Source organism: Thalassophryne amazonica, chromosome 2 (assembly GCF_902500255.1).
Source record: "Thalassophryne amazonica chromosome 2, fThaAma1.1, whole genome shotgun sequence".
Taxonomy (NCBI): Eukaryota; Metazoa; Chordata; class Actinopteri; order Batrachoidiformes; family Batrachoididae; genus Thalassophryne; species Thalassophryne amazonica.
In genome coordinates this window covers 45,882,048-45,894,503 of record NC_047104.1, presented here as the reverse complement: position 1 = coordinate 45,894,503, position 12,456 = coordinate 45,882,048, and the positions used below count along the sequence as shown (strand labels likewise).

The 12,456-nt window shown below is 41.0% G+C and overlaps 1 protein-coding gene across 1 annotated transcript in view; it reads right to left on the bottom strand.

Moving 5' to 3' along the window:
• LOC117523870 (adhesion G-protein coupled receptor G5-like) overlaps window positions 1–12,456 on the bottom strand; it is a 98,884-nt gene that overhangs the window by 34,090 nt on the left and 52,338 nt on the right. The window contains exons 2-3 of the mRNA XM_034185487.1: window positions 7,356–7,447; window positions 2,253–2,521 (exon numbers count right to left, since the gene is read on the bottom strand). Coding sequence (XP_034041378.1) covers window positions 2,253–2,521; window positions 7,356–7,419 — 333 coding nt within the window. The 5' untranslated portion in view covers window positions 7,420–7,447. The remainder of the gene's footprint in view (window positions 1–2,252; window positions 2,522–7,355; window positions 7,448–12,456) is intronic.

The following is a 12,456-nucleotide window of genomic DNA, read 5'->3' as shown; positions in this document are numbered from 1 at the left end:
AAACGGCGAGACGCTGCCGCCTCGAAGCGCAGATCGCCATCAGGCGCCGTGGACCGTCCTTAAAGCGACACTACCAGACCAAAATCTCTCATCAGCCGTTAAAATTTTTACCGAAAACCAGCTGAATTTATTGAATGGTGTCCACTCAGTTGTGCCTTACAGTTTTGAAAAAATTTTTATCAAACAAAGCAACAGTCTCTGAGCCATTCCTAAACAATGAAAAAAATCGACGAGCGGGTGGACGACTCCTCACTCAAAGACTGCCCACAGGCGAATGACGTAACCGACAGGCGTGAAAAAACTCTCGCATGCCCACGAGGGTTCAAGCATGTCTGATGTAATCACACGTGATTCAAATCCATATGGTTTTTGAAAAAATAATGTCGGATACTTTTCTAATAGACCTCGTATATATATATATATATATATATATATATATATATATATATATATATATATATATATATATATATATATATATATATATATATATATATATATATATGTTCTTTTGACGGCTGATTTTATCCTGTCTTACAGAGCTCGGTTTAATATAGCCAAGAATTTCAAAATTACTGTAGACTGTCAAATGATGTGTGCTGTTCCTGCTTGCACATTGAACTGTGGGTACAAATGTATCAAAAACACTCCTGAAGGCCAAAGGTTGGTTGCATATTTACCGTGACTGCATCAAAATTAACAGTTTTCACTTAAAAATGAGTCATCATAAGTAGAGATGCACTGATCAGGATTTTTTAGGCCGATCACCGATCACTGATCACTGAAATTTTGATTGGCCGATACCGATCAAGTACATATTTGGATCATGCCCAAAATAGTAATAAATTAATATATAAACAAAAATAAATTTAAGAAATATTACAATTTGAAAACAAATGCACCCGAACGTGATGACAGCTGCAAATGCGTAATGCTAACTTTTAACATTGAAAATGCCATAGACATGCTAACGCATTAGCATCGCTCCCATTTTTAAGTTGTAAAATACATCTATCAACTGTTTCAGAAGACCATAACAGGTCGGTTTAACATAGAAAAGGTAAATAATACTCACAGACGTATGTTCTTTAGGGTTTTAGCGGGGGAACATTAAGCGAAAGAAAGAAAGTATAAACGAAGCAACAGGCTCGAAGCATTGCTTCAATCTGCAAACCACTGGTTCGATTGGTTCAAGGTTCAGAGCAAATCCGCGCTGCAGAAAAGTTGATCACGGACCCGCTGCAGGGTCTGTAATCAATGTAGAGAAATGATCATTTTCCTGACAAACACACGAAGCGCTCCCTGCGCTACTGCCTGACTGTTGTGATCGGTCCTTTTGATCGGTGCATTTTGCCGATCACCGATCAAGGCGTGATCGGCCGATAATGATCGGTGGCCGATCGATTGGTGCACCTCTAATCATAAGATGACATCACACTTATGTCAACTTTGAAGTCTGCATAGCTGTTTATTGAAAATACCATATACCTTGAAGCTGGTCACACAAGTGCACAAAGTAATCCCGGTGGATCATCAGATGGTCACTAACAGCCTAAATCTAAATTGTTATGATTTCGGTCGACATGTCCACTGAATTTAAATGCCACAAAATCTGTAATCTGGATCAGATCTGGATCAAACTTTGTCAGTTGATAAAGGATACCATTCTACATAATGCCCCGAATATGAAAGGAATTAGATTTTTTTTGACAGTTATGAATTTTTGAACATTCGTTCAATGCTAAAGATAGGGATTTTTTCTAATATTCCAAGATTTTTCCTGGCTTTGACATTTGACCTATGACCTTGAACATTTAATCAGTTCTTATCCAGTTTCCTATCAAGATATGAATCTTCAGCAAAAATTTTATAAGGATATATGAAAAATTGTGGGCTCCAGGCTGTACACAAACAAACAAACAAACAAACAACAGACAAGCAGGGGCCAATATAATTACAATATAATTACATTACATAATTATATTGTAATTACGGTTACCAAACAACTCTAAAATGTACACTTCTCATCAACTCCTCAAGGGCTGTTTGTTATCAGTATCAAGGGATGCCATTACGTTCACAAGAATGTCGATGGACCCAGACAAACACATACGAAATGTGATGGCATAATGTTCTGCATGTTATGTACAGAGTAGCAGGACACACAGAACTGACTTAGAATGAAACACATTGGTTAAACACACAAAAATATATTGCATGTGTTCTGTTCTTCAGGATGTAATGTGTGTTACCTGCACCCACAACTGGTCCAGTAATGGCTCCCAGTAGAGACAGAAGTAACTCTCTTTGCTTGCCGCGTGTGAAGTCTGGCTCAGCTCAATCACTCCAGATCTATGACAATGGGCTGTAATCTCACCCACGATTGACAGAGAGCTCTCATTGGCTGAGATTAGGACTCCACTGCAACCTGGAGACAGGCTGAAGTTCATGTTCAGGGACACTTTGTCGTGGCGCCATGTGCCACAAAACTGAAAGTCCCGGTCATTTTCATCTGAACTCGCTGGGTGGGAAAACAGAGATGGACAAATGAAAGAGTCAGGCAAAATAAGAGAAGTGAATGCAATAATAAAATAAAATGCTGATTGTACTGACCGTGCATATACATCACAGAAAATATACTTTCCCATTCAATTCAAAAATATAATTTTGTAAAATGATCTTTCTTAAACTCAAACTGAAAGCAAATCTCTACAACTTGATATATGGGCTAAGGAAAAGCAATCGTGGACTGTGGATGACTGGATGAAAGTCATATTCAGTGATGAATCTCGAATCTGCATTGGGCAAGGTGATGATGCTGGAACTTTTGTTTGGTGCCATTCCAATGAGATTTATAAAGATGACTGCCTGAAGAGAACATGTAAATTTCCACAGTCATTGATGATATGGGGCTGTATGTCAGGTAAAGGCACTGGGGAGATGGCTGTCATTACATCATCAATAAATGCACAAGTTTACGTTGATATTTTGGACACTTTTCTTATCCCATCAATTGAAAGGATGTTTGGGGATGATGAAATCATTTTTCAAGATGATAATGCATCTTGCCTGTCTACTCCACACAAGACTGCCATATTTCATAATTGATGTAAATAAAGTCAACAACACATTCAGTGACTTGGAAATATTCATGTATCCATCTCCCGACTGGCATGAACAAAATAAAATGTGTGAAATACTAAGTGTCCCAAAACTTTTGGACAGTCACTGTATATATACGAGGTATCTTATAAAACTAACCGGCAGTTTTATAAAAAAAAAAAACTATATGGATTTGATTGACATGCGATTACACCAATCATGCTTGAACACTCGTGCGCATGCGTGAGTTTTTTCACGCGTGTCGGTGACGTCATTTCCCTGTGGGCAGGCCTTGAGTGAGATGTGGTCCAGCCCTCTCGGCTGAATTCCTTTGTTTCACACGCTGCTCGAGACGGCGCGCGTTGCTTTATCAAACTTTTTTCTGGACCTGTGAGGAATATCCGAGTGGACACTATTCGAGAAATTCAGCTGGTTTTCGGTGAAAAGTTTAACGGCTGATGAGAGATTATGGGGTGTTTCTGTCGCTGTAAGGACTTCCCACGGAGCAGGACGTCCTGCAGCGCTTCCAGGCGCCGTCGTCGGCCTGTTTCAAGCTGAAATCATCCTAATTTAAGGCTCTGTTGACCCAGGACGTCGTGAGAGAACAGAGAAGATTCAGAAGAGGCTGGCATGAGGAGTTTATGCGGACATTCCACTGTTTAAGGACATTTTGTAATGAAAGACGTGCGCGCAAATTCGCCGAGTCGTTTCCGTGACGACTCGGTGAATCTGTGTGCGCCGCGACAGGAAAAACACCTCCGTGTTGAAAACCATTTGTAAAATTCAGGCGGCTTTTGATGGCTTTCAACAGGTGAGTAACTGAGAAATTGTTTAACAGCTTGGGCATGTTCCAACTTGTCCGTTAAGGTTTCCAACGGAGGTGTTTTTCCTGTCACGACCCCCCGCGGTCGGGTCCGGCCCGGCATGCGACTCTGCCCGCACGTTCTTTCATTACAAAATGTCCGTTAACAATGGAATGTCCAAATAAACTCCTCATGCCGACTTCTTCTGAAAGTTCTCTGTTCTCTGACGACTTACTGGGTCAACAGAGCCTGAAATGTGGAAGTTTTCAACTTGAAACGGCGAGACGCTGCCGCCTCGAAGCGCAGATCGCCGTCAGGCGCCGTGGGCCATCCTTAAAGCGACACTACCAGACCAAAATCTCTCATCAGCCGTTAAAATTTTTACTGAAAACCAGCTGAATTTATTGAATGGTGTCCACTCAGTTGTGCCTTACAGTTTTGAAAAAATTTTGATCAAACAAAGCAGCAGTCTCTGAGCCATTCCTAAACAATGAAAAAATCGACAAGAGGGTGGGCGACTCCTCACTCAGGCGAATGACGTAACCGACAGGCGTGAAAAAACTCTCGCATGCCCACGAGGGTTCAAGCATGTCTGATGTAATCACATGTGATTCAAATCCATATGGTTTTTGAAAAAAATAATAAGGTCGGATACTTTTCTAATAGACCTCGGGTCAAACTACAACTTAGTGGCAAATCATTGGGAGCAGATGAGATCCGCCCTGAATTGCTGAAGTCTCTGGATGTTGTTGGCTGTCATGGCTGACACACTTATACAATGTTGCGTAGAAGTTGGGGACAGTATCTAAGGATTTGACAGTGGTGGTCCCGTCTGCAAAAAAGGGGACCAGAGAGTGTATTCCAATTACAGAGAAATCACACTTTCCAGCCTCCTTGGGAATGCCTATGCCATGGTACTGGAGAGGAGACTTAGATCATTAGTCAGACCTCAGATTCAGAAGGAGCAATGCAGGTTCCATCCTGGTCATAAAACAGTGGAAAAGCTCTTTACCCTTGCAAGGATGTTAGAGTTGTCTTGGGAAATATGACTAACCATGCTACATGAGTTTTGTGGACTTAAAAAAGACATACAGTAGTGTTCAGAATAATAGTAGTGCTATGTGACTAAAAAGATTAATCCAGGTTTTCAGCATAAGGCAACATGACCTCTTCAAGTATTTTGACATATCCAAACTGATTCATGATACCTGGTATGCAATATATAGGCCCAACACCATAGTAGGAGAAACATGCCCATATCATGATGCTTGCACCACCTTGCTTCACTGTCTTCACTGTGAACTGTGGCTTGAATTCAGAGTTTGGGGGTCGTCTCATAAACTGTCTGCGGCCCTTGGACCCAAAAAGAACAATTTTACTCTCATCAGTCCACAAAATATTCCTCCATTTCTCTTTAGACCAGTTAATGTGTTCTTTGGCAAATTGTAACCTCTTCTGCACGTCTTTAATTTAACAGAGGGACTTTGCGGGGGATTCTTGCAAATAAATTAGCTTCACACAGGCGTCTTCTAACTGTCACAGCACTTATAGGTAACTCGAGACTGTCTTTGATCATCCTGGAGCTGATCAATGGGTGAGCCTTTGCCATTCTGGTTATTCTTCTATCCATTTTGATGGTTGCTTTCCGTTTTCTTCCACGCATCTGTTTTTTTTTGTCCATTTTAAAGCATTGGAGATCATTGCAGATGAACAGCCTATAATTTTTTGCACCTGCGCATAAGTATTCCCCTCTCCAATCAACTTTTTAATCAAACTACGCTGTTCTTCTGAACAATGTCTTGAACGTCCCATTTTTCTCAGGCTTTCAAAGAGAAAAGCATGTTCGACAGGTGCTGGCTTCATCCTTACATAGGGGACACCTGATTCACACCTGTTTGTTCCACAAAATTGACAAACTCACTGACTGAATGCCACACTACTATTATTGTGAACACCCCCTTTTCTACTTTTTTTTTTTACTAATAGCCCAATTTCATAGCCTTAAGAGTGTGCATATCATGAATGCTTGGTCTTGTTGGATTTGTGAGAATCTACTGAATCTACTGGTACCTTGTTTCCCATGTAACAATAAGAAATATACTCAAAACCTGGATTAATCTTTTTAGACACATAGCACTACTATTATTCTGAAAACTACTTATGACCGGGTCCCTTGGCGTATCCTACAGGGAGTGCTATGGGAATATGGGGTACCTGATTCGCTGCTATGTGCGACTCTGTCTCTAAATGACCAAAGTAGGAGCTGTGTCCACATTCACGGCATTACATCAGACCTGTTTCCGGTGGGTGTTGGACTCTGCCAGGGTTGCTCCTTGTCACCAATCCTGTTTGTGATATTCATGGACAGGATTTCAAGGCACACTCAGAGACCGGAGGGTGTCCAGTTTGGTGACCTTAGAGTTGCATCTCTGCTTTTTGCAGATGATGTGGTTCTGTTGGTTTCATCAGGCAATGACCTCTGATGTGCATTCAGCAGGTTTGAGTTTGAGTGTGAAGTGAATGGGATGAGAATCAGCACCTCCAAATCTGACACTATAATCCTCTGTCAGAAAATGTGATTTGTCCCCTCTGGGTCAGGGGAAAGTTACTGCCCCAAGTGGAGGAGTTTAAGTATCTTGGGGTCTTGTTCATGAGTGGGAGTAAGCTGGAGCATGAGATCCATATATGGATTGGGGTGCCATCTGACAGCTTACGGACACTATATCGGACCGTCCTGGTGAAGCAGTAGCTGAGCCAGAAGGCAATGGCTCGCAATTTTCCAGTCTGTTTACAGTCCTATCTTCAACTATGGTCATGAGCTTTGGATAATGACTGAAAGAATAAGATTGCAAATACAAGCAGCAGAAATGAGATTCCTCCATTGGGTATCTGGGCTTACACTCCCGAACAGGGTGAGAAGCTCAACTATCTGGGAGGGACTCAGAGTAGAGCTGCTGTTTCTTCGCATCAAAAGGAGCCAGTTGAGGTGGTTCAGGCACCTGGTGAGGATGTCCCCTGGTCGTCTCCCTAGGGAGGTCATCCAGACATGTCCAACTGGGAGGAGGCCCAGGGGAAGACCTAGGACAGACTGGAGAGACTATATTTCCTATTTCCCAGGTAGCTTGGGAACGCAAAGTTGGGAAGTTACAGGACTGGACTGAGGATAGGGAAGTGTGGGTGAGCTGCTTGCTTTGCTGCCACCATGACCTGGACCCGGATAAGTGATTGAAAATGAACACACACACACACACACACACACACACACACACACACACACACACACACACACACACACACACACACACACACACACACACACACACATATATACATATATATAGTGGGATCATGAATCATGAAGGGCCATCAGTTTGTAAGATTCTAGTTCTACAACTAACTATGAGTGTAAAAGAATAGTAATTACATATTTTTTTAGAGTGGTTGTTTTACCTGCTGATAGAAGAATGATGAAGATTAACCCAGTCCTGAAATCTTCAGTCAGTCGGGGCTCCATTGGAATCACTTGGTGACAGCTGACGAGCCTGAGAAAAGCACAGTGAATGAAATACTGCTTCAAAAAGAAAAAAAATCTATCAAATGTTTATTTCTGTATCATAAAGAGAGTACATTAGCTCTTATCCCAAATATTGCTGAATGAAATGAAGACTATACTATCCACTGAGTAATAATCATAATATTAACCCTCTGGGGTCCGAGGGCACTATTTGGACAGTTCACTTGCCTGGCATAAATGTTTTATTATTGCTGTTAACAGCTCTCCCTGCATCCCACAATCAAGTTTTATGTCTCCTTTTTTCAGGAGAACCTGTGCTTTCATAATGTATATGTTTTTGTTGTGTTTTATAAGTGTAATAAAGGTTTACAATCAAAAATAGGCAAGGAAAAAATAAAGCTAAAAATAATTTTCCACACACATTTATTCAAAACACACAGCAAACTATAATAAACAACTGTTTTGACACTTTATAAAGGTAATTTGAGGTCTTGTGTGAAAGACTGTACAACAAAAAGGTTCATACAATAAACACAAATGCACATTTTGAACAATATATACAAAATGGTCTATGCATTTTGTTGTCCATTGATATGGTAAACAGTGCTTTACTCAGAGAAAGCAACAGAGTTATCCAGTAACATTCACATGCAAACTAGTGGAGCAATCCTGATAGTTATACACTCTTTGTTTGAGCACGTGATATTGTCATCAGAGGCTCTCCGTGTGCTCCTGCTTTCACTGATCACTGTGCGTAATGGCGCAGGGCACACTGAGTATGTACTAATAGTATGTACTCATTGGAGCACCCAGGGGGCTATTCAAATGGGCCAACTAGTAACATATCACTCCTGAAAACGATCTTTGGCTTTTCACGTGAGGTAAATCTGCCCTACGATTGGATTTTGGAAAACCATGTGACGGTGAACCAATTCTGATTGGACACTCACATTGCGCACGTCATCACACAGCTTCTATGAGGAGTACAAAGATGGCCGATGGCTGGCTCGAAAGTCCGTGGAGTTAACTTTTCAGCAAAAAAAAGTAAGTTTCTATCTCATATCATTCAAAAGTTATTTAGTAAAGCTTGGTCTTAGCTGTCGTATACGACGGTGTCGGTTCCAGAGGGTTAAATTGGAGTAACGCACTTGTAGATCACAAATCTTCACCAACACTAGTTTCAGATTCCACAAATTTTTATCTTGGAAAAAAATTTCAAGGTCAAAGTCCTGTTAAAAGTGGCTTTTCATAAGCTAAAATATAACACAAAATATTATATGGTATGGGATTTTACCAACTTCTGACTGGCCCATTCGCCACTTTCTGAGCTGTACCACATGCTGAGCTGACCGCTGGTGGAGCCGAGTAGGCTGCACGTGGGAAATGAGTACACCTCGCGTGCAGCGTAGTGCTAGCTAATCGAGCGACGCCTTCTATCGATAATGACCAATCACATAATGCGATACAACACCTACTTTGGCTGTCAGTTTGTTGACAATATGGCAGAAGACAGGTTTGCTTCTGTTAGCAACACTGACTTAAAACGAATTTTACACAAAAAAGATGCGAAGAACACCCGCAGAAATACACAGTAAGCAGCCAACCTGTTTCGCATGTACGTCACTGAAAAGGGACATGAGCCCAACTTTGAAACTTATGACAGACGGATGCTTGACGGAGTACTCAGTCGATTTTATGCAGAAGCTAGACAGGCGAATGGTGACCTTTATAAGAAAACAAGCCTGATGACTTTTCATCACGGACTTAACAGGCATCTCCAGTCAATCGATGGGATGTCATTAGTGCAGTATGACAGTAATAATAAAGAGTTGAAACTTGAGATTGATTTGTCAGTTTTGGCATGTTTGACAAACTCCCAATTTTCTTGTTTACCATATAATAAAGCAGTTATAGTTAATACAAAATGTACATCAAATAGGCTTTTTAATATGAAATTCAAATGTCCACAAAATCCACAATCCGGATCAGATCCGGATCAAACTTTGGCAGGCAATAGTGAGTGCCAGTCTGCACCTCACTTTCAAATGTGAGAGTGATTGGGGCATGTATGTAAAATATACATTAAATGGAGTTTTTAATGATAAAATTAAATGGCTGAAAAATCTGGAATCTGGATCAGATCCGGATCAAGCTTATCAATAAAGGATACCATCCTACCATCCCACATAACACACTCAAATATGAAAGAAATTTGATCTGTTATGAATTTCTGAAAATTCGTTCAACGTTAAAAATAGGGATTTTTCCAGTTTTCCAAGATTTGTCCTAACTTTTCCCCTTGAAAATTGAATCACCTGTTGGCTATCAGGATATGAAGCTTCAGTAAAAATTTCATAATGATATAGGATTGTGGTCTCCAGGCTGTTCACAAACCAACAAACAGGCAAACAAACAAACAAACAGGGGTGATAACATAATCCCCAAATTCATTGGCGGAGGTGATTACAGAGTCGTGTCAGCGACGTTTGGTCAGCGCAACTGTTTTCTTTGTGTTCAGAATTAATGTGGCCATGTATCTGGGCTATATAAATAAACTCTGATTGATTGTTTGATTGATCTGTGTGCCTCTGCATTTCTCCACTGCAGACACTCCTTTCAGAATTCTGTCAATTAGGAAGCTTAATATAACACCCCCCCCCCCCCAACAAAAAAACATCACTCCACAGGAAACTGGATTCATCTGCATCTTATCATCTCCGTTTGTAACACCTCTGCCTGTTGGACAGGATGTCTTGTAGAGGCTGAGTCAGCCATGGCCCAGACAACTCTCCCTCGTCAAACAAACCAACCTTTGCAGGCGTAATTTCGTGCAGCCATCACAGAATGAATTAGAATGAATTTGTGCTGCCGTGACAAAAATGAGGTGATACCTAAGACCAAAAGCAGGCAGTGGGGTGATTTCTCTTTTGCTGTGGCTGGGTCTAGACTGTGGAATTCTTTGAACGTGGAGTTGCGTTCGATTAGTACTTTGTCTCTGTTCAAAGTTAAGTTAAAAACTTATTTGTTCAGAATTGCTTTTAGTACGTAGTCTTTTTTATGATGGTTTTTGTGTGGTTTTATTGTTGTTGATTTTATGTATTTATGTGAAGCACTTTGGTTCAGTGGTTACTGTTGTAAAGTGCTATACAAATAAAGTTTGATTAATTGATTGATTGATTTTCATCACAATATCAGGAACCAATAGATTAATGTATATTTTGTGCTGCTGAATCACGACTTGTTGTGTGTGTATGTGCACCAAATAAAATTCATTCATTCATTCAGAATTACATGAGAAACATGCATGTGACCCCTGTGCAAAAAAAACTATTTATTAAAAACCCTGTTAAAAGCAAATTTCAATTAACACACACATACGCACCCACACATACACACCCACGCACCCACACACATGCCCACGCACACACCCACACGCACACACACACACACCCACACCCACATGCACCCACCCACCCACCCACCCACACACACACACACACACACACACACACACACACACACACACACACACACACACACACACACACACACACACATAAATTTTCCCTTCCAGACTGCTTCTATACTTATCCATATTTTCTTACGAATGCACACAAGTCAAGTGCGTTCAGGCCCAAAACACACATGGGCCGTTTTAAGTTGTGTTATCAGTGGAAACAGTCGTTCCCTTTAACAGCCACTCAAGCACACACACAATCCATTCCCACCCTGGTTTATGTCATGTTCTTGTAACAAAGCTGATAATGCCTCCGCCACATTAAGTCACCACAGACATAAAGACAGACTTGCAGGAAAATACACGCTTGCATCATTCGAGGGTTTTAGGTTACAAAATCCTTGTACAATGCATGTGTGTGACTGTTTCCAGACAGACGTACATCAAGTAACCACGCAGACATTTTCAATTTCAGTTCATTCCAGACAGTTTCCATCACATGGCTTTTAAATTTCATGCGTTGCCAATACCGACCGATAGTTTTCTCACAGTATGCAAAATTTCACCACGTCAGTACTGACACATTTGCCCACAGTCACGACATGGGTTCTGCAATGGAAAATATATCAACTATGACACATCTACACTGCTGCTGTGACTGTGTTAAGCTGGTGCACACGTACAGTGTCAACCAGCACCTGTGTAAAGATGCGCAGGTGCTGGTTAAGGAGAGTAAAATGAACAGTTGGGGTTGCCGTGGTCCCTAATGACATGAAGCAAACAGGAAGTGGATGGCTCTGAGGTGAGGAAGAAAGACAGAGAAAGAAAGAAAGAAAAGAAAGCATGATATCATGCTGCACACACGCACCTATTTTTCACACGTAACCTGAAAGATGCACCTGATAAGTAGCACTGGACAAACACTGACATGCGCATGAATACGCACATGCACATGTATGTTTAGAAGAGATTTGAAACACTGACAGCAGCAACTGGGATAAAGAGCTAAATTTTGCTGCTTTAGGCTGTTAACTCTCACCGTGCAAATATTACTGTTATAATGGCACATCCGCTTTACAGTTAACTTAATTCATACGCACTCTGCAGTTTTTGTCTGGAAACAGAAATCATGAAAAGACTCCAACTCAGTGCAAAGTTTAAAGTTATACTGTAGTTGAATAAGTGATTGATGTTTAAACTCAATCTGTGTGATATCACGCTGAAACATTTGCAGCAGGGGTTAAGCTCCTGTGCTGGAATACAGGCGGCATTTAAATACTGTCATCTAATGTGACACTGCAACAACAAGGAAGTGGTTATGTATAAAATAATTTTACTTGACAACAATGCAACTTGTGGCCAAGAATCCCCCTGTGGGAGTAACTGAAGTGTTCATGTTTAACTCACACTCATTATCTAGAAAAGACGCACACACACAGATGGTATCTGGTCTTAAAGGTTCATACTGTGGGGAAACCTAGTATGTGATTATGTGTATAATATGAACATCCGGTTGTCAACATTGTTCAGCAATGATATAATGTATGGAGCCCAACATGTTTGAAGTGGCTATGTTGTAA